The sequence below is a fragment of the Xenopus tropicalis genome, chromosome 7, assembly GCF_000004195.4.
Source record: "Xenopus tropicalis strain Nigerian chromosome 7, UCB_Xtro_10.0, whole genome shotgun sequence".
NCBI lineage: Eukaryota > Metazoa > Chordata > Amphibia > Anura > Pipidae > Xenopus > Xenopus tropicalis.
This window is the reverse complement of record NC_030683.2, coordinates 113,723,380-113,745,478: the sequence shown is the minus strand read 5'-3', so window position 1 is coordinate 113,745,478 and position 22,099 is coordinate 113,723,380. Positions and strand designations below refer to the sequence as shown.

Sequence of the window (22,099 nt, the reverse complement as noted above, 5' to 3'; positions counted from 1 at the left end):
CAATGTTGTAACCAGCTGACTAAAGAATAAATTAACAGACATGTATACCTCCCAACTGTCGCGGGACAGCCCCTCTTTTGACAGCTCAACCCGCAGTTCTGGATTCTTACTGAAAAGTCCCTCATTTCCCTTTGATCTCCTGCGCTGAAGCTAAAAAAAGATACAAATTTAATTAAAAGTAGCTTTTGGCAGAGAGCCCAGAAATCTTAACGAGCATCACCTGCACTTAGATACATTGTTTCTCGCTTTTAATTAAATAAGTGGGCTTTTGGAAGAGAGCCCAGAAAGGTACTGCACTGAGATACAATTGTAACTAATAAGCTAAACAGGTCTCTTGGAACTGTGACTCGCAGCTTAAAGGGCAATTTCACCTTTTTTCAGCAAAACTGTAATAACGCATAAAACAGCACCCCAAAACCCAAAGAAATGTGTTCAAACTAACCTGCCAAATTTAGTCAAATGGGAGTGGTATTTAGGGGGTGTGGTTTCAAAAAAGGGCATGGTCAAAAAAAATTGCTGCACTACACACACCATTTATTTTTGTCCCCCTTTCCATTTTAAAAATATTGGGAGGTATGAACCTGGAAAACTGACTCCTGTTAGGAGTCAGACCTCGACTCTGTCTAGTTACCTGTCTGTTTCCACACATCATGAATAAAGTGTAGACTAAGTTGAAAAAAAAAATGTGATTTTATTTTGATCTTTCATTTCCCAGTACCTTCTCCAGTACAAAGTGTGTCCATATCAAACATAACGACAACCAACGTGACTTTATCATGGGTCCCTCCTAATGATACAGACAAAGACACCTATACTTATTCCATCACTGTGTATAATGGGAGCTCACCTTGGAATTTGCCTAAAAACATCAGTGGTACCAGTACACAAGTGACAGGCCTGATGCCTGGAGTATTCTACACATTCTCTGTATTTACTGTGACATCTAATGGTACAATGAGCTCTCAGAATGGATCCATTAGTGGCACAACTGGTAGGTTCTTCTCTCTGTTTTATAATTGTTGGGCCTTGAAGACAAATGCTACAATGTATGTGTGTAACTGCATGTATGTGCTGTAATAGGATTCATATATTACGCTTAGAGCAGGAAAGAACAGGATGTTACAAAATCTAATGTCATTCTCAATCTGTCCTTAAAGCTGGCCATACACGCACCTCGTTTCATACGATATTCGGTGCATGTATGGCAAGTCGGCGAGTCGACCGATATCGCAGGAAGCTGCTGATATCGGTCGACTCGCCGATTGGGCCAGTTAAAAGATTTTGATCGGGCGCCAAAGAAGGCGCCTGACCAAAATCTGCCTTCAGCGCTGAATCGGCAGAAGGAGGTAGAAATCTATTGTTTCTACCTCCTTATCTGCCGTTTCAGCCCTGAAGGTTAGTGGCGGATCTGACGATCGCCACGTGTGTGGCCACCTTAAGACTGTCATATTCCATTGTTTTACAGCTGAGGAAGGGGTAGAAATCTGACAAAATGGAGAATGGAATACGATGAAGCACTCACTGGCATCTGCAATGTCCAAATTCTTTTGAAAGCTATGAGAACTGGTTGCTATGTAACCCTGGGTTATGTACCAATCAGGTCTCATAGGTTTCAAAAGAGGCTGCTGTCAGGAGGCAAGTTGAGAAAATAGCTCAGGCTGCAACAGGTAACTCAAAGGGGTGGTTCACCCTTACATTAACTTTTAGTATGTTACAGAACTACAGTACAGGTATGGGACCCGTTATCCAGAATGCTGGATCCTGAGGTTTTCCGGATAAGGGATCTTTCCTAATTTGGATCTCCTACCTTAAGTCTGCTAAAAAAATTATTTAAACATTAATTAAACCCTATAGGATTGTTTTGGCTCCAATAAGGATTAATTATATCTTAGTTGGGATCAAGTACAGGTACTGTTTTATTATTACAGAGAAAAGGGAATCATTTAACCATTAAATAAACCCAATAGGGCTGTTCTACCCCCAATAAGGGGTAATTATATCTTAGTTGGGATCAAGTACAGGTACTGTTTTATTATTACAGAGAAAAAGGAATAATTTAACCATTAAATAAACCCAATAGGACTGTTCTGCCCCCAATAAGGGGTAATTATATCTTAGTTGGGATCAAGTACAAGGTACTGTTTTATTATTACAGAGAAAAGGGAATCATTTAACCATTAAATAAACCCAATAGGGCTGTTCTGCCCCCAATAAGGGAGTAATTATATCTTAGTTGGGATCAAGTACAGGTACTGTTTTATTATTACAGAGAAAAGGGAATCATTTAACCATTAAATAAACCCAATAGGGCTGTTCTGCCCCCAATAAGGGGTAATTATATCTTAGTTGGGATCAAGTACAAGGTACTGTTCTATTATTACAGAGAAAAAGGAAATCATTTTTAAAAAATGTGAATTATTTGACAAAAATTGAGTCTATGGGAGATAACCTTTCCGCAATTTGGAACTTTCTGGATAATGGGTTTCCGGATAAGGGGTCCGGTACCTGTACTATTCCTAGGCACTTTGATCTTGGTCTTCATTATTTACGTTTTATAGTTTTTTAATTATTTGCCTTCCTCTTCTTTATTTTTCCAGTTTTCAAATAGGGGTCACTGACCCCAGCAGCCAAAAAACTATTGCTCTGTGAGCTTATAATTTTCTCCAAACTGGAGATCTGGAGAAAAAAGATATGGCAGAAGTGTGATTCTTTTAACCACATGGCTATGGATAGACAGGGGAAGGATGGACTGTGAGCACACTGGGGTGCAGTTGGGTAGTCTCCAGACAGTAAGCTGATTCCTCCTCCTCTGATGGTCTTCTGGGTAGGAAAATCACTTATTTAACAGGTTTACTTATCCTTTGAATTAACATTTAGCACAATGCAGGCTGGTATTCTGTGACAATTTGCAATTGGGCTTTATTTCTCTCTTTTTTTAGTTTTTAAACTTTTTGTTCAGCAGCTCTCCAGTTAAATTTAGGTTGTAGAGTAGTACACAATAGCAATAGGTTTCAGCTACCAGTCTGTGACCCCCCTCCTTCATATGAAATCTGGAAAGTGGCAGGCAGGATAGAAAAATAAAAGACTATAAAAATGAAGACCAGTTGAAAAATTGCTAAGAAAAGGACATTCTATAAAATACTAAAAGTTAACTTAAGGGTGAAGACACCTGGAGCTATTAGTAGCAGCTACTTTTTCACAGCTACTAAACACCAGAAAACACCCTGCCATAGCCAATACTGAGAATTGCCTCTGCTAAAACACATGTAGAGACTGTTATCAGTAAATGATCAGCATTGTCTATTTAGTAGGAACAGCAAGTAGCTGCTACTAGTAGCTCTGTGTGTCTTCACCCTCAAGGTGAACTGTATTAGCTTTAGGCAGGTGTTAGGTACAGGGTTCCCAATTGCTATGGCACACCCCCCCCCCCCCCCCAGCGACATAAAAAAAGGTGTTACCTTAAAAAGCTTCATAAATACAGGCGTAACTTATTACATATCTATCTATTTTATCTAAATAATCTGATTTTATTTTCATCTTTCATTTCACAGTACCTTCTCCAGTACAAAGTGTGTCCGTATCAAACATAACGACAACCAACGTGACTTTATCATGGGTCCCTCCTAATGATATAAACAAAGACACCTATACTTATTCCATCACCGTGTATAATGGGAGCTCACCTTGGGATTGGCCTAAAAACATCAGTGGTACCAGTACACAAGTGACAGGCCTGATCCCTGGAGTATTCTACACATTCTCTGTATTTACTGTGACATCTAATGGTACAATGAGCTCTCAGGCTGGATCCACTAGCGGCACAACTGGTAGGTTCTTCTCTCTGTTTTATAATTGTTGGGCCTTGAAGACAAATGCTATAATGTATGAGTGTGTAACCCTTATTTGGCAGTGAAATGGTTAAAACCCAGGCTAGTATGGATTAGAGCATGGGCTACATGCGACTCACTGTAACTGTGTAGTGCAGATTTAGCAAAGATGGACGCCAGAGAGGTTCTTGCAGTTGAACTATAGCATAGTTTATTGTCAAAGACAAATAGAAATGCAGGGTTATACAATACAAGCAGATATAGATGTTAGTAGATAGCAGTACTCTGAGGAACAAGAGAGGGTGCACACCGGTTTATCCCACCTCTGTTGGGAGTCTGGGCAAGGTAAATGCACCTGGTCAGCTTGGCACCCCGTGGAAACAGTCTGAATAGATACCTTGTTCCTCAGGTTGATAACCCCTAGCGCGAGAGTCCTCCCGGTGAGTAGGGATCAGGGTTTATTCTGGCCTGTCTCCTGTCTCTACTCCGTGGCCCTACACTGAGGCAACATTGCCGGATGGAAAGAGTACTTTCAGAACTATTATCCTGGTGGAGCTGAGCTGCTCTTGCTAACTAAGTCTGACTACCTCACTCTCCTAGAGAGTGCTATGATAAATCTGCTGTGCTTACTAAAACCTCGTTCACGGGGCCCAGTCCCCGACTTCTCCAGAGTGGATGGAGTCACTCTGGGGTAAAATGGCTTCTGGGGCCTAAGTTCTGCTCCCAGGCTCAGTGGTGCTGTTACCTGAGAAGCAGAGGCAGCCAAAGAGGAAGTCACACCCTCCTGCTAGACACTATATCAGTCTGCAGGGCGTGTGAACAACCTGACTAACCTATAAGGGATAGTTACATAACTGAAACCTGATACAAAGGGCTTTGCCCAATAACAGTAAAGATGTGAAGAGGTAGGGTTTGAAGCCATAGGGAGCTTAACCCTATGGGTCCCTACATGTGTAATTGCATGTATGTGCTGTAATAGGATTCATATATTACACTTAGAGCAGGAAAGAACAGGATGTCACAAAATCTAATGTCATTCTCAATCTGTCCTTAAGACTGCAAAAATGTCATATTCCATTGTTTTACTGCTGAGGAAGGGGTAGAAATCTGACAAAATGTTCTTGTGTTCTGGAGAATGGAACACAATGAAGCACTCACTGGCATCTGCAATGTCCAAATTCTTTTGAAACCTATGAGAACTGGTTGCTATGTAACCCTGGGTTATGTACCAATCAGGTCTCATAGGTTTCAAAAGAGGCTGCTGTCAGGAGGCAAGTTGAGAAACTCGCTCAGGCTGCAACAGGTAACTCAAAGGGGTGGTTCACCTTTATATTAACTTTTAGTATGTTACAGAACTACAGTACTATTCCTAGCAACTTTGCAATTGGTCTTCATTATTAACGTTTTATAGTTTTTGAATTATTTGCCTTCCTCTTCTATATCTTTCCAGTTTTCAAATGGGGGTCAGTGACCCCGGCAGCCATAAAACTATTGCTCTGTGAGCTTATAATTTTATTATTGTTACTTTTTTCTTTTTACTTATCTTTCTATTTAGTCCCTCTCCTATTCATATTCGTCTGTCATTCAAACCACTACCTGGTTGCTAAGGCAAAGAAGACCTTAGCAACCAGCTACTGAAATTCCAAACTGGAGAGCTGGAGAAAAAAATCTTAAAACACTGGATGTAAAAAAGGGTGAATATGTTACCCAAACACTAAGGGGGAGATTTATCAATCCACGAATGCTCCGAATGCGTCCGAATGCGTTTTTTTCGTAATAATCGTTTTTTTTGCGACAATTTCGTACCTTGCACGATTTTTCCGTCGCCGTCACAACTTTTTCATACTTTGCGACAAAATTGGCGCGACAAAATCGTTTGTCGCGCCGAGTACGAAAGTTTTCAGATTCATTCTTCTGTGTATACAGTAGAGGAGCCAGTGGGACAAGTTCCACCCAATAGCTGCACTGTTGCCTCAGCTCCAACTACACAGTGGCTGGCACAGGATATGGTGCTTAAAGGGTTACACACGATAAATGTAAACAAGGCACCTGGGCCAGATGGAATACACCCTCGGGTACTGAGAGAGCTAGGGGCAGAATTGCAGTGGCCCTTGTTTCTGATATTCTCAGACTCTCTTTCATCAGGTATGGTACCTAGGGATTGGAAGAAGGCGAATGTCACTCCCATATTTAAAAAGGGAGTAAGATCTCAGCCTGGCAATTATAGGCCTGTAAGTTTGACATCCGTGGTGGGCAAGTTATTTGAAGGCTTGTTAAGGGATCACATTCAAAATTATGTAGTGGAGAATGGCATTATGAGCAGTAATCAGCATGGCTTTATGAAGGACAGGTCATGTCAGACCAATTTAATTGCTTTTTATGATGAGGTAAGTAAGAAGCTGGACAGAGGGGATGCAGTAGATATAATCTATTTGGATTTTGCCAAAGCATTTGATACCGTTCCCCACAAACGACTGCTTTCTAAGCTAAGGTCTATTGGTCTTAGTGAAGTCGTTTGCACATGGACAGAAAACTGGCTACAGGATCGGGTACAGAGGGTGGTTGTTAATGGCACATTCTCTACTTGGAGTAAGGTTCTCAGTGGGGTCCCTCAGGGTTCTGTACTGGGTCCACTTTTGTTTAATTTGTTCATAAATGACTTAGGGGAGGGTATTATGAGTAATGTATCAGTGTTTGCAGATGACACAAAACTCTGCAGCCCAGTCAATTCTATCCAGGATGTGACATCCCTGCAGCAGGATCTTGACCAACTGGCAATCTGGGCAGCTAAGTGGCAGATGAGATTTAATGTGGATAAATGTAAGGTCATGCACCTGGGATGTAAAAATATGCAAGCCCCGTATAACCTTAATGGGACTGCACTAGGCAAATCCCTAATGGAGAAGGACCTTGGAGTCCTTGTAGATAATAAACTTGGCTGTAGCAAGCAATGCCAGGCAGCAGCTGCAAGGGCAAACAAGGTTTTGAGCTGCATTAAAAGGGGTATAGATTCACGGGAGGAGGGGGTTATTCTTCCCCTTTACAGAGCGCTGGTAAGGCCCCATCTAGAATATGCTGTTCAGTTTTGGTCTCCAGTGCTCAAACGGGACATTATTGAGTTAGAGAGGGTCCAGAGAAGGGCAACTAAGCTGGTAAAGGGTATGGAAAGTCTCAGTTATGAAGAAAGACTGGCCAAGTTGGGTCTGTTTACACTGGAGAAGAGGCGCTTAAGAGGTGACATGATAACTATGTATAAATATATAAAGGGATCATATAATAACCTTTCTAATGTTTTATTTACCAGTAGGTCCTTCCAACGGACACGAGGGCACCCACTTCGTTTAGAAGAAGGGAGGTTCCACTTAAACATTCGGAAAGGATTTTTTACAGTGAGAGCTGTGAAGTTCTGGAATTCCCACCCCGAATCAGTCGTGCTGGCTGATACATTATATAACTTTAAGAAGGGGCTGGATGGATTCTTAGCAAGTGAGGGAATACAGGGTTATGGGAGATAGCTCTTAGTACTAGTTGATCCAGGGACTGGTCCGATTGCCATCTTGGAGTCAGGAAGGAATTTTTTCCCCTCTGCGGCAAATTAGAGAGGCTTCAGATGGGGTTTTTTGCCTTCCTCTGGATCAACTAGTAGTTAGGCAGGTTATATATAGGCATTATGGTTGAACTTGATGGACGTATGTCTTTTTTCAACCCAACTTACTATGTTACTATGTTACTATGTATTCAAGCTTCGGTATCGTGACTTTCCTTGGGTCAGGTTGGAGCTGCAGAGTGCCATTGAGCCCTATGGGAGGCTTTCCTTGGGCCAGGTTGGAGCTGCAGAGTGCCATTGAGCCCTATGGGAGACTTTCCTTGGGCCGGGTTGGAGCTGCAGAGTGCCATTGAGCCCTATGGGAGACTTTCCTTGGGCCGGGTTGGAGCTGCAGAGTGCCATTGAGCCCTATGGGAGGCTTTCCTTGGGCCGGGTTGGAGCTGCAGAGTGCCATTGAGCCCTATGGGAGACTTTCCTTGGGCCGGGTTGGAGCTGCAGAGTGCCATTGAGCCCTATGGGAGACTTTCCTTGGGCCGGGTTGGAGCTGCAGAGTGCCATTGAGCCCTATGGGAGACTTTCCTTGGGCCGGGTTGGAGCTGCAGAGTGCCATTGAGCCCTATGGGAGACTTTCCTTGGGCCGGGTTGGAGCTGCAGAGTGCCATTGAGCCCTATGGGAGACTTTCCTTGGGCCGGGTTGGAGCTGCAGAGTGCCATTGAGCCCTATGGGAGACTTTCCTTGGGCCGGGTTGGAGCTGCAGAGTGCCATTGAGCCCTATGGGAGACTTTCCTTGGGCCGGGTTGGAGCTGCAGAGTACCATTGAGCCCTATGGGAGACTTTCCTTGGGCCGGGTTGGAGCTGCAGAGTGCCATTGAGCCCTATGGGAGAGTCTCCTTGGGCCGGGTTGGAGCTGCAGAGTGCCATTGAGCCCTATGAGAGACTTTCCTTGGGCCGGGTTGGAGCTGCAGAGTGCCATTGAGCCCTATGGGAGACTTTCCTTGGGCCAGGTTGGAGCTGCAGGGTGCCACTGAGCCCTATGGGAGACTTTCCTTGGGCCGGGTTGGAGCTGCAGAGTGCCATTGAGCCCTATGGGAGACTTTCCTTGGGCCAGGTTGGAGCTGCAGAGTGCCATTGAGCCCTATGGGAGACTTTCCTTGGGCCAGGTTGGAGCTGCAGAGTGCCACTGAGCCCTATGGGAGACTTTCCTTGGGCCGGGTTGGAGCTGCAGAGTGCCATTGAGCCCTATGGGAGGCTTCCAAAATCATCCACAGAAGGATCAAAGTCGGAAAGGTTTTCCTGCATTTCACGATCGTTCGATGCGTAAATTTCGTGACTTTCGGATCGCCAATACGATATTTTTGTAAGCATAATCCTGATATTTGCAATCTTAAGAAATTTTCGTATCCAATCCGAATTTATCCCATTCGGGATTCGAACTCGTGTTTTAATGAATCGGCCCCTAAATGTCAACAGACAATGTGCTCTGTCTGTTGACATTTTGTAATCTTTTTTACAGCCAGTGTTTTGAGATTTTATCCACCAGATATGGCAGAAGTGTGATTCTTTTAACCACTTGGCTATAGATAGACAGGGGAAGGATGGACTGTGAGCACACTGGGGTGCAGTTGGGTAGTCTCCAGACAGTAAGCTGATTCCTCCTCCTCTGATGGTCTTCTGGGTAGGAAAATCATTAGAAACCTTTTCTTTCCTAACCAGAAGAACATCAGACCAGCCCTCTTACTTTCTCCGGACTACTTCCTTGACAAAATCACGGTTGGAAACTGACCAGCAGGTGGTGCTGTTGTGGCAAAATTCATTCATATTATTATTATTATTATTAACATTTATTTATAAAGCGCTAACATATTCCGCAGCGCTGTACAATAAGTGGGTTTCATACATTGGACATACAGAGTAACATATAAAGCAATCAATAACCGATACAAGAGGTGAAGAGGGCCCTGCCCAAAAGAGCTTACAATCTACAAGGAGAAAGGGTTGAGACACAAGGTGTGGGAATTGACAGTATGTATATCTTTATTTATAAAGCGCTACTTAAGTACACAGCGCTGTACAGTAGAATAGATTAATATAAATAAATACAAAGTATAACAATAAGCACAAATAAATACAAGATAAATACAAATTGCAATAAGTTAAGAGCCAAAGACACAAGAGGAAGGAGGTCCCTGCCCCGTAGAGCTTACAATCTATATGGGAGGGTAACTTACAGACACAAATAGGCAAATATAAGTGCTGTAGGTCACAGTGGGTGACATTACAATATAAGTGCTAGTTCCCAGATTAGGTGCTGGGCGAGTGCTCCAAAAGGTAGTCTGTAAGTTTATTATTTCCCTTAATATCTTGGAATATTAAAAAAAATATAAATACTGTACAGCGCTGTGTACATAAGTAGCACTTTATAAATAAATATATATATATACATACATAAATAATGAATGTAAATTGCATAAGTGCTTAGAATAGCACTCTCATCAATTTTACATTCACTTATTTAAAAGGTTTATTTATCCTTTAAATTAACATTTAGCATGATGCAGGCTGGTATTCTGGGACAATTTGTAATTGGCCTTTATTTTTCTCTTTTTTAGTTTTTAAACTTTTTGTTCAGCTGCTCTCCAGTTTGACGTTTCAGCAGCTATCTGGTTGCTAGGGTCTAGTTTGCTATAGCAACCAAGCAGTGGTTTGAATGAGAGACTGGAAGATGAATTGGTGAGAGCAGGAACAGAAAGATTTGGAATTAAATTTAGGTTGTAGAGTAGTACACAACAGCAATAGGTTTCAGCTGCCAGTCAGTGACATTCTCCCCCTTCATATGAAAACTGGAAAGTGGCAGGCCAGTTGAAGAATTGCTAAGAAAAGGACATTCTATAACATACTAAAAGTTAACTTAAGGGTGAAGACACATGGAGCTATTAGTAGCAGCTACTTTTTCACAGCTACTAAACACCAGAAAATCCCCTGCCATAGATAACACTGAGAATTGCCTCTGCTAAAACACATGTAGAGACTGTTATCAGTAAATGATCAGCATTGTCTATTTAGTAGGAACAGCAAGTAGCTGCTACTAGTAGCTCCATGTGTCTTCACCCTTAGGGCTCTGGCACACGGGGAGATTAGTCGCCCGCGGCGAACAGGGAGTTTTGCCGCGGGCGACTAATCTCCCCGTGTGCCAGAGCCTTTAAGGTGTACTACAGTATATTAGATTTAGGCAGGTGTTAGGTACAGGGTTCCCAATTGCTCTTGCACCCCCCCCCCCCAGCGACATAAAGCTGCATAAATACAGGCGTAACTTATTACATATCAATCTATCTATTTTATCTAAATAATCTGATTTTATTTTCATATTTCATTTCACAGTACCTTCTCCAGTACAAAGTGTGTCCATATCAAACATAATGACAACCAACGTGACTTTATCATGGGTCCCTCCTAATGATATAAACAAAGACACATATACTTATTCCATCACCGTGTATAATGGGAGCACATCTTGGAATGGACCTACAAACATCAGTGGTACCAGTACACAAGTGACAGGCCTGATCCCTGGAGTATACTACACATTCTCTGTATTTACTGTGACATCTAATGGTACAAAAAGCTCTCAGGCTGGATCCACTAGCGGCACAACTGGTAGGTTCTTCTCTCTGTTTTATAATTGTTGGGCCTTAAAGACAAATGCTACAATGTACAGTATGTGTGTAACTACATGTATGTGCTGTAATAGGATTCATATATTACACTTAGAGCAGGAAAGAACAGGATGTTACAAAATCTAATGTCAGTCTCAATCTGTCCTTAAGACTGCAAAGATGTCATATTCCATTGTTTTACTGCTGAGGAAGGGGTAAAAATCTGACAAAATGTTCTTGTGTTTTGGAGAATGGAACACAATGAAGCACTCACTGGCATCTGCAATGTCCAAATTACATCTATCTATCTATCTATCTATCTATCTATCTATCTATCATCTATCTTATCTAAATAATCTGATTTTATTTTGATCTTTCATTTCCCAGTGCCTTCTCCAGTACAAAGTGTGTCCATATCAAACATAATGACAACCAACGTGACTTTATCATGGGTCCCTCCTAATGATATAAACAAAGACACCTATACTTATTCCATCACCGTGTCTAATGGGAGCTCACCTTGGAATGGACCTAAAAACATCAGTGGTACCAGTACACTAGTGACAGGCCTGATCCCTGGAGTATACTACACATTCTCTGTATTTACTGTGACATCTAATGGTACAATGAGCTCTCAGAATGGATCCACTAGCGGCACAACTGGTAGGTCCATCTCTCTTTTATAATTGTTGGGCCTTGAAGACAAATGCTACAATGTATGTGTGTAACTGCATGTATGTGCTGTAATAGGATTCATATATTACACTTAGAGCAGGAAAGAACAGGATGTTACAGACTGAAGGGCGATAGACAGAGTTAAAATCTAATGTCATTCTTAATCTGTCTTTAAGACTGCAAAAATGTCCTATTCCATTGTTTTACTGCTGAGGAAGGGGTAAAAATCTGACAAAATGTTCTTGTGTTCTTGATAATGGAACACAATGAAGCACTCACTGGCATCTGCAATGTCCAAATTCTTTTGAAATCTATGAGAACTGATTGGTAATTTATGGACGTCTGTCTCCATCAAATAGAAAGTAATCTCATTAGATGAGCAACTATTCAGATGTAGTAAGAGTTGTCCCATACTGAGTTACAATCACAATGGCATAAATGAGTCATTACTATGATTAGTTTTCTATTATACAATAATAATACATGGTGTTAGTACACATATAAGGAGTGGATTTAGCACAATCCCTGTGAGGGAACACAGGCTGACACAGTGCCTGTCAGTTTATACACGGAATGGACAGGTACATTTCCATTTGCAGTTTATATTTGTAACCCTTTTCTTATCCCACTCAGAATCAGCTCACACACTCTTTTCTTGGCTGTTGCCTTTATTTGGAATCCAGTAACTTGGCCCTCCTTGCATGAAAGGGGATTTACAGCGCAGTGCCTCCACCTAGTAGGTACTGAGGAGCACACCTCAGGGGGATTTCACTAGGAAAATAAATCACACACATTTTTTAGCCACAAAGATAAACTTTATAAAAAGAGAAAATAGCAATAAACTTTACAATGAAAACACAATATAAATCCTGCACTGGGGAATATAGCACAGTCTCTTAAGTGCCACAGTCCCACACTCTACTCCTGGTGGACAATACCTATGCTCAGTTCAGTCCCTGGCAAAATGTCCTTTTCCCAAGAGCTCTTTAGTACCCCAGGTAGTGCTCCCTGCCCCTAAGTTCCTCTCCTTTGGACAAGGCAGTTGCTCACACATAGCAGGCACACAATCAACACCTGTTCTCTCACAGGGGACCACACGCTAGAGCTTTCCAATACCTTCCCTCGGATGGATCACTCACTGGGGTCTCACACAGTGCTAAAGGCATCCAACAGCAGCTAAGCAGAACTCTTTGTATGGCTGGAGCTCAGTGCTTATCCCGAACATAGAACGCACAACACTTTCACAGAAGTCAGATACCCAGGCAGCTCCTTTACTGTCCCTGCTGTCTCTCACTCTGGTCTCTGGATCTGGCTCTCTGGCTGGAACTGCAGCAGGGAACCCTTTATAACCTCTGGTCCAACCCGTGGATCTGGCTCCAAAGCAAGGCACACCTGGGTCCCCCTCTTTTCCCAGAGGTGCACTGGGGCTCCTAGCCAATCAGATTGTTCCCCTGCCTGTAACCAGGGGGAAGGGGGGAAGGGTTAACGGATCCCCTACATATTCATTTTATTTGATAAGAATACCAGATATAAAGGGAAATATACTATATTTATATTATAGTATATATATACTATATAAATATTGTTAATATGAATTAATTTCGTTACACCTTCACATGCTGGTCAGTTTACAACCATGATATATGATGATATATAATATGATACATAATATCATAACTAAATACCCCTATAGCTGGTCTGGATATATGACCTTCCAAACCGTGATGTTCCTTCTCCTTGCCCTACTCTACAAAACCCCATTAAGCCCAGATGAAAACTATTTAAACTGGATTCCTATTGTCAAAAACTAACCAGCCCTAAATGCCATAAAATTCCACAATACTTTTGTTTGAAGCCACAAAAACTCATGATTGTATATTCTCCTGCAAACTTATTATCCTTTGTATCATTAGGAGCAATATATTTATATAAATTAAAGGAAATCAAAAATGACATCAGAGTTGAATAGCCAATTGACCTCAAGCCTTTTGATGGCCACACAAATCCTGCGTGATATTCATGTAATGTACTGATATACTTGTAATGTACAAGAGGGGGTGCACTGTGCCACCTCCTTGTGTTTATGTACGCTGAATGAGTTACATGGAAATAGAAAATTGTGAATAATGCTAACACTGTTTTTCCCAGAACCTTTACCAGCAAAAGATTTGACCATAACAAGCAGAACAATGACCACACTGAATTTATCATGGACCCCTCCTAATGATATAAATAGCAACACTTATTCTTATTCAATCAATTTGTCAAATGGCAGCACAACTTGGAATATTACTACCCCCAAAAATGCTAACAGTGCACAAGTGACAGATCTGCTGCCTGGAGTAACCTATACCATCTCTGTTTATACTTTGACATCCAGTGGTACAATAAGCTCTGGGGTTGATTCCATTAAAGGCACAACAAGTGAGTTTATATTTTCCTATGTACTGTATAAAAGGCAGAAATGTTGCACATTATGTTTTGGGTTTCTGTACCAGCCCAAGGCAACCACATCCCTTTAGCAGGGAAGGTCTGTGCCCCCAAAGCTGCCCCAGTAGCCCCCCATCTTCTTTTCTGCTGATTCTTACCTGAGCTTAGGGGCCGACTCACTATATACTGTATATATAGAGTATAAATGTCACTATACTGTATATATCGAGTATAAATGTCACAATATACTGTATATATAGAATATAAATGGCACAATATACTGTATATATATAGTATAGATTGTAAGCTCTATGGGGCAGGGACCTCTTTCCTACTGTGTCTCATACCACATGGCACTTACTCCCTTTGTATTTATATATATATATATATGTATATAAAAGTCCACACGACAGCACCACACTCCGAAAGTTGCTACAATGTAGCTGCCCCTGTGCACGGAATACCAAATAGATACCAAATCAAACACAACCAGCACCAAGGGTCTTGTGGTTCAAACAAATATTAGTGTATTATAATTGCATGTACAACCAACGTTTCGGTCCCCTTTGGGACCTTTTTCAATATATCTATTTATTGTATTTATTTATTATAACACTTGTCCTCCCTGTGTGTAATTTTGTATTTTGTAAGATTGTACAGCGCTGTGTACCCTTGTGGCACTTTATAAATAAAGTTATACATACATACATACATACATAGTATAAATGTCACAATATACTGTATATTTAGAATATAAATGTCACAATATCCTGTATATATAGAGTATAAATGGCACAATATCCTGTATATATAAAGTATAAATGGCACAATGTACTGTGTATATAGAGTATAAATGGCACAATATACTGTATATATAGAATATAAATGGCACAATATACTGTATATATAGAGCATAAATGCACAATATACTGTATATATAGAGTATAAATGGCACAATATATTTAGAATATAAATGGCACAATATACTGTATATATAGAGTATAAATGCACAATATACTGTATATATAGAATGTAAATGGCACAATATACTGTATATATAGAGTATAAATGGCACAATGTACTGTATATATAGAGTATAAATGGTACAATATACTATATATATAGAATATAAATGGCACAATATACTGTATATATAGAGTATGAATGGCACAATGTACTGTATATATAGAGTATAAATAGTACAATATACTGTATATATAGAATATAAATGGTACAATATACTGTATAAATGGCACAATGTACTGTATATATAGAGTATAAATGTCACAATGTACTGTGTATATATATATATATATATATATATATATATATATATATATATATATATTATAAATGGCACAATATACTGTATATATAGAATATAAATGGCACAATATACTGTATATATAGAATATAAATGGCACAATATACTGTGTATATAGAGTATAAATGTCACAATATACTGTATATATAGAATATAAATGTCACTATATACTGTATATATAGAATATAAATGGCACAATATACTGTATATATAGAGTATAAATGTCACAATATACTGTATATATATATATATATATATATATATATATATATATATATAGTATAAATGTCACAATATACTGTATATATAGAATATAAATGTCACAATATACCATATATATAGAATATAAATGGCACAATATACTGTATATATAGAGTATAAATGCACAATATACTGTATATATAGAGTATAAATGGCACAATATACTGTATATTTAGAATATAAATGTCACAATATACTGTATATATAGAATATAAATGGCACAATATACTGTATATATAGAATATAAATGGCACAATATACTGTATATATAGAATATAAATGGCACAATATACTGTGTATATAGAGTATAAATGTCACAATATACTGTATATATAGAATATAAATGTCACTATATACTGTATATATAGAATATAAATGGCACAATATACTGTATGTATAGAGTATAAATGGCACTATATACTGTATATATATATATATAGTATAAATGTCACAATATACTGTATATATAGAATATAAATGTCACAATATACTGTATATATAGAATATAAATGGCACAATATACTGTATATATAGAGTAGAAATGCACAATATACTGTATATATAGAGTATAAATGGCACAATATACTGTATATTTAGAATATAAATGTCACAATATACTGTATATATAGAGTATAAATGGCACAATGTACTGTATATATAGAGTATAAATGGTACAATATACTGTATATATAGAATATAAATGTCACACTATACTGTATACATAGAATATAAATGGCACAATATACTGTATATATAGAGTATAAATGGCACAATGTACTGTATATATAGAGTATAAATGGTACAATATACTGTATATATAGAATATAAATGGCACAATATACTGTATATATAGAATATAAATGGCACAATATACTGTATATATAGAGCAGTGATCCCCAACCAGTGGCTCAGGGGCAACATGTTGCTCCCCAACCCCTTGGATGTTGCTCTCAGTGCCCCCAAACCAGGGAGTTATTTTTGTATTCCTGACTTGGGGGCAAGTTTTGGTTGAATAAAAACAATATTTACTACCAAATATAGCCTCCTGTAAGCTGATAGGGTGCATAGAGGCCCCTAATAGCCAATTGCAGCCCTTATTTGGCACCTCTATTAACTTTTATGGTGCTTGTGTTGCTCTCCAAGTCTTTTTACATTTGACTGTGGCTCACGAGTAAGAAAGGTTGGGGACCCCTGATATAGAGTATAAATGGCACAATGTACTGTATATATAGAGTATAAATGGCACAATATACTGTATACATAGAGTATAAATGGCACACTATACTGTATATATAGAGTATAAATGGCACACTATACTGTATATATAGAATATAAATGGCACAATATACTGTATATATAGAGTATAAATGGCACAATGTACTGTATATATAGAATATAAATGGCACTATATATATATATATATATATATATATAGTATAAATGTCACAATGTACTGTATATATAGAGTATAAATGTCACAATGTACTGTATATATAGAGTATAAATGGCACAATATACTGTATGTATAGAGTATAAATGGCACAATATACCTTATATTTAGAATATAAATGTCACACTATAAGGCTGATAATTACTACATAATACTAATTATAAGTACATGGCAACTCAGAAACCACTGCATTCTGCATCAGGATTGATCAGCCCTGTAGCATCTGCCTCAATGACAGATAAACTTCATTGTCTGCTTCTGCTTGATGGTTTCTGACAACAGCTAAACTTCGTTTCTCAGCAGCTGCCCTGAGCATGTGCAGTGTCACTGACACTCCTAACAGAGTTCAAGATAAGCTGCTGTGACAACTTTCAAGGCCTGAATTATTACAACTATAGAGATGCTGAACCTGTAGGCAGCTGCAGTATGTTCGGCATGGCATTTCTAGCAATATTCATTTTTAGGGTTTCATTCTTCTTTAAGTACAATTATAATGTGGTTCATACAAAACCATTATATCAAGAATACTCGCCCGCACACTGGACTTTTTCCCTCAGATTTAGCCCGGTGCTCAGTGCACAATGAAAAGGAGGGATTGGCACCCTTCACTCCTGTTCATACAAAACCATTTACCATATGTCTCTTTTACCATATGAATGAAGCATATCTACACTGATATATGGCTATATTCTGTTTTTCAACCTACTCCTATGTACCCCTTAATGTTTGATGGATGGTAACTTAAAGCAACCACAGTTTTTTGTTCAAAACATGAAACAATTTTTATGATTGTATATTTTCTTACAGTTTATAATAAAATATAAATTGGTTCAGTTAAATCAGTTAATAGAACCTATGTTATGTCATTTACAATAAATACCCAGGCTGCATCCAAGGCCTGTAACCTACCTGCTCATAGAAATCCTCTACTAATATCCTAATAATGTATGGTAGGGGATGCAGTACCGTCACCAGTAATAGTTGTGACCATAACAGCCAAAACAACGGACACAGTGACTTTATCATGGACCCCTCCCGATGATATTAATAAAATAATTAGATTTATTCAATTGTGAGTTCAAATGCCAGTTACAATATGAACAGCAGCGTTAATGCTAACACTATAACAGTGCAGAACCTGCAGCCTGGAGTGACCTATACATTCTCTATATACACTGTTACACCCGAAGCTCTGATTGGAAATCCATTAGCAGCTCAAACATCCAATAATGTTTAAAATAAGTGGATATTTGTTAATAGTATTTTGTGCCTATTTCTCAAATAGATATGTTTATTGCTCTGTCCCTGATAGGGCTCTGTGCTACATGGGCATACTGAACAGGTTTCTTGTAGAATTCATTACTTACTCTAACTGAAATACATATGGCTGGATTTTTGGATGTTAATCTGATTTATTTTATTCACAATTTTTTCACAGATATCAATTCCAATTAGAGATTTGGTCTGACTGATTATCACCAGATATCGGTTGGATACTAGGGCCACATACACAGGCAGCTTAGCTGCTGAATTGGTCTGAAGGACCCATAAATCTGCCTGTGTGTGGCCACCTTGAGTTGGATATTGCCTGGGTTGTACTATTTTTTGCCCTGCAAATGGCTTATTAGCTGTACAGCAATTGCCCCTGCTACAATTAAGACTAGGGGACAAATTTATTGCATGGATCACGGAGATGATGGTTGTTCAGTGTTTCAGTAACACACTCCATAATAATGACTTGCACTTACTGAGGTGCACAAACCATGAGTTGTATAGAAGGACTTGAGGCAATTTCTCAGATGTCAGTCAGATTAAGTATTATCCACATACAGATACATACTCAGCAGGAATCTGTATCATGATATCTGCCTATATACATGCCTAGTTATCTGTTGTTCTCTTTATCTCTCAATCTATTGTTGATTGATTCACATAGTAATAACAAGTGCAAAATAATTTCTGCTTCATTTCTCATTATTTAGGACCCTCACTTGTAACAACTGTGAGCATAATAAAGCAAACAAATAACTCTGTGACTATATCATGGACCCCTCCTCAAGATATAAATCAGGCTACTTATATGTATTCCATCAATGTGACAAATAGCGCTGGATCTTGGAATGTGAATAGCAGCACAAATGTTAGCAGTAAGGAAGTGCTGGATCTGCTTCCTGGAGTAACCTACACTTTCTGCGTATATACTGTGACGTCAGATGGTACAAAAAGCTCTGACTGTTCCCCTGACAGTAGTACAACAAGTAGGTTTATATGTCTGCTTTATGTCCATTATGTCTTGGATATTTGGATTTATCAAGGGACAAGTAGGTTCAGCTTTCTGCTTTCTAACTGTAGAAGCTAAAGATAAAACATTTGTATATACATGTATTATGCTCAACTTCAGAAACAAAATAATCCTTCTAAGTGGTATTTTGTACAAGGGAAATGCAAGTTTCAAACATTTATGATAATCTATGATAGGATCTTGTTATATATTAGGTGGTTATTATAATGTAACGATCTTGTTAGACTATACTGATGCACTCATTGGGCTGAATGATAAGTAAATTAAACTAATGAGAGTGCACTTTTGCCATTTACATTCGTTACTTATTTATTTTTTTAAGCTGTCAATATGAATAAATTTTGTTACAACAGCACCTCCTGCTGGTCAGTTTCCAACCAAGATCCAGTTAAGGAAGTTGTCAGGAGAAAGAAAGAGGGCTGGTCTGATGTTCTTCTGGTTAAGAAATGCATCAGAAACTTCAGATAACTTTTCTCACGTCTTTCCTAACCAGAAAAACATCAGATCAAAATTACTTTTCATTTATTTTAAAAGTTTACTTACCCTTTAATGAAATAAACTTTTGTTAGTTAGTTAGTTGGTCAACAACAAATAAACAGTGCAAACATAAACCCAATCTCTACAAATACCTTCCTGGTGACGGAATGGCACCAAAATTGATTGTGTACAAATATACATATCAAAAGTGGAGAATACTAATGATTCTTGAAATCTTCCCAGGACCCACGTTGGTAAAAGATGTGACTGTGAAAAGCCAAACAACTGACTCTGTGACTTTATCATGGACCACTCCTAATGATATAAACAAAGGCAGCTATTACTACTTAATTACTACGGCATGTGGCACTACAACCTGTAATGTGAATTCAACCGTAAATGCAAATGGTGCAACAGTGGCGAGTCTGCTTCCTGGACTGACCTATCAATTCTCTGTTTATACCGTGACATCAGATGGGACAAACAGCTCTGCTTTTGCTTCAACTTCAGGCACGACAGGTATGTTTGTTCTGTATGGTTTGTGTTTGGTATAAATACAGGTATAGGATTTATTATCCAGAATACTTGGGACTTTGGGGGTTTCTATAATTTGGAAAGATCAAGTCCAGGTACTGTTTTATTATTACAGAGAAAAGGGAATCATTTAACCATTAAATAAACCCAATAGGGCTGTTCTGCCCCCAATAAGGGGTAATTATATCTTAGTTGGGATCAAGTACAGGTACTGTTTTATTATTACAGAGAAAAGGGAATCATTTAACCATTAAATAAACCCAATAGGGCTGTTCTGCCCCCAATAAGGGGTAATTATATCTTAGTTGGGATCAAGTACAGGTACTGTTTTATTATTACAGAGAAAAGGGAATCATTTAACCATGAAATAAACCCAATAGGGCTGTTCTGCCCCCAATAAGGGGTAATTATATCTTAGTTGGGATCAAGTACAGGTACTGTTTTATTATTACAGAGAAAAGGGAATCATTTAACCATGAAATAAACCCAATAGGGCTGTTCTGCCCCCAATAAGGGGTAATATTTTAGTTTAATAATAATGTATTTTAATTATATCTTAGTTGGGATCAATTACAAGGTTCTGTTTTATTACTATAGAGAAAAAAATCGAATTATTTGCTTAAGAATACACTGTATGAGACAGTTTTGTCAAAGCGTGAAAAAATCTCCCAACTCTGTGTTCATTCCTATTATATGGTGAATTCAAATTACGCCTCTAAAAGTCCCATAGGAATGAAAAGAGAGTTGGGATATTTTCACTATGGCGAGCTCTAACATCACACTGTGATAAATCATTCCCTTACGGAGAAGGTCTTCCTAAAATTCTAAACTTTATGAATAATGGCTTTTCAGACAGTGCCAAACTATAGAGGAAAATATATATAGGGGGGAGCATGAGGCAAAAAAAGTGCTTTTATTTTTATACCATACACGCCATGTTTTGGGCCCCTTTCATGCCCTTTTTTTGCAGCAATTTTGCATTTTGCCTCGTGTTCCACCCTATACATATTTTTCGATTGGACATTGGCTCAGAGTGCGGCTCTATTGCTGGGGGTTTGATGCATGAGGTCTGGAAGGCTGGGCGCAGAGGACCTATCTAGCCAAACTATAGAGGAAGCAGACCCTGCATTTATAGGGGGGTAGGCCTTGGGGTCTACCTCCTTAGTAGAAATTCCGCTCACCAGCTGCTTTTTTTACTTAAAAAAGGGGCAGGGGACGCGACTGGGTGGGGTTATGGACTGCAGTAAGTACCAGGCTCCTCCAAAAAAAAGTTTTCTCGGGGGAGGCACTGTTTACAGATAAGAAATCCCAAACCTGTGCCAAAGAAATTATGTACAGTAAATAAGCCCATAAAGGTAAAATAAGGTATATGTTTTTATTTTCTGTTTACCTGAGCAGACAAAATCATCCTCCTAAATTGTATTGCAGGCAAGGGAAACACTACTGGGTACAAGTTTGTGGCACAAAGTTACATTTTGGTCATGTTAAGGAATAGTGAACCCCCTTCTAGAGAAATGCCAGTGCATAAATCAGGGCATAAATATGAGTTACTGAGCCCCCACAGCAATATCATTTTGCCGCCCCCTAAACTTTGGGAATGTTCTCCAGTTCTCAAGAT

The 22,099-nt window shown here is 39.0% G+C and overlaps 1 protein-coding gene across 4 annotated transcripts in view; it reads left to right on the top strand.

Annotated features, from left to right (window-relative positions):
- ptprh (protein tyrosine phosphatase, receptor type H) overlaps nucleotides 1-22,099 on the top strand; it is an 87,307-nt gene that overhangs the window by 44,229 nt on the left and 20,979 nt on the right. Inside the window, exons 3-9 of one of the 4 annotated variants that reach the window (XM_012967493.3) lie at nucleotides 716-991; nucleotides 3,552-3,827; nucleotides 10,754-11,029; nucleotides 11,416-11,691; nucleotides 13,852-14,127; nucleotides 19,151-19,426; nucleotides 20,191-20,466. In XM_012967493.3, coding sequence (XP_012822947.2) covers nucleotides 716-991; nucleotides 3,552-3,827; nucleotides 10,754-11,029; nucleotides 11,416-11,691; nucleotides 13,852-14,127; nucleotides 19,151-19,426; nucleotides 20,191-20,466 — 1,932 coding nt within the window. The remainder of the gene's footprint in view (nucleotides 1-715; nucleotides 992-3,551; nucleotides 3,828-10,753; nucleotides 11,030-11,415; nucleotides 11,692-13,851; nucleotides 14,128-19,150; nucleotides 19,427-20,190; nucleotides 20,467-22,099) is intronic. The other 3 variants (XM_012967495.3, XM_012967494.3, XM_012967496.3) reach the window with 3 other exon arrangements.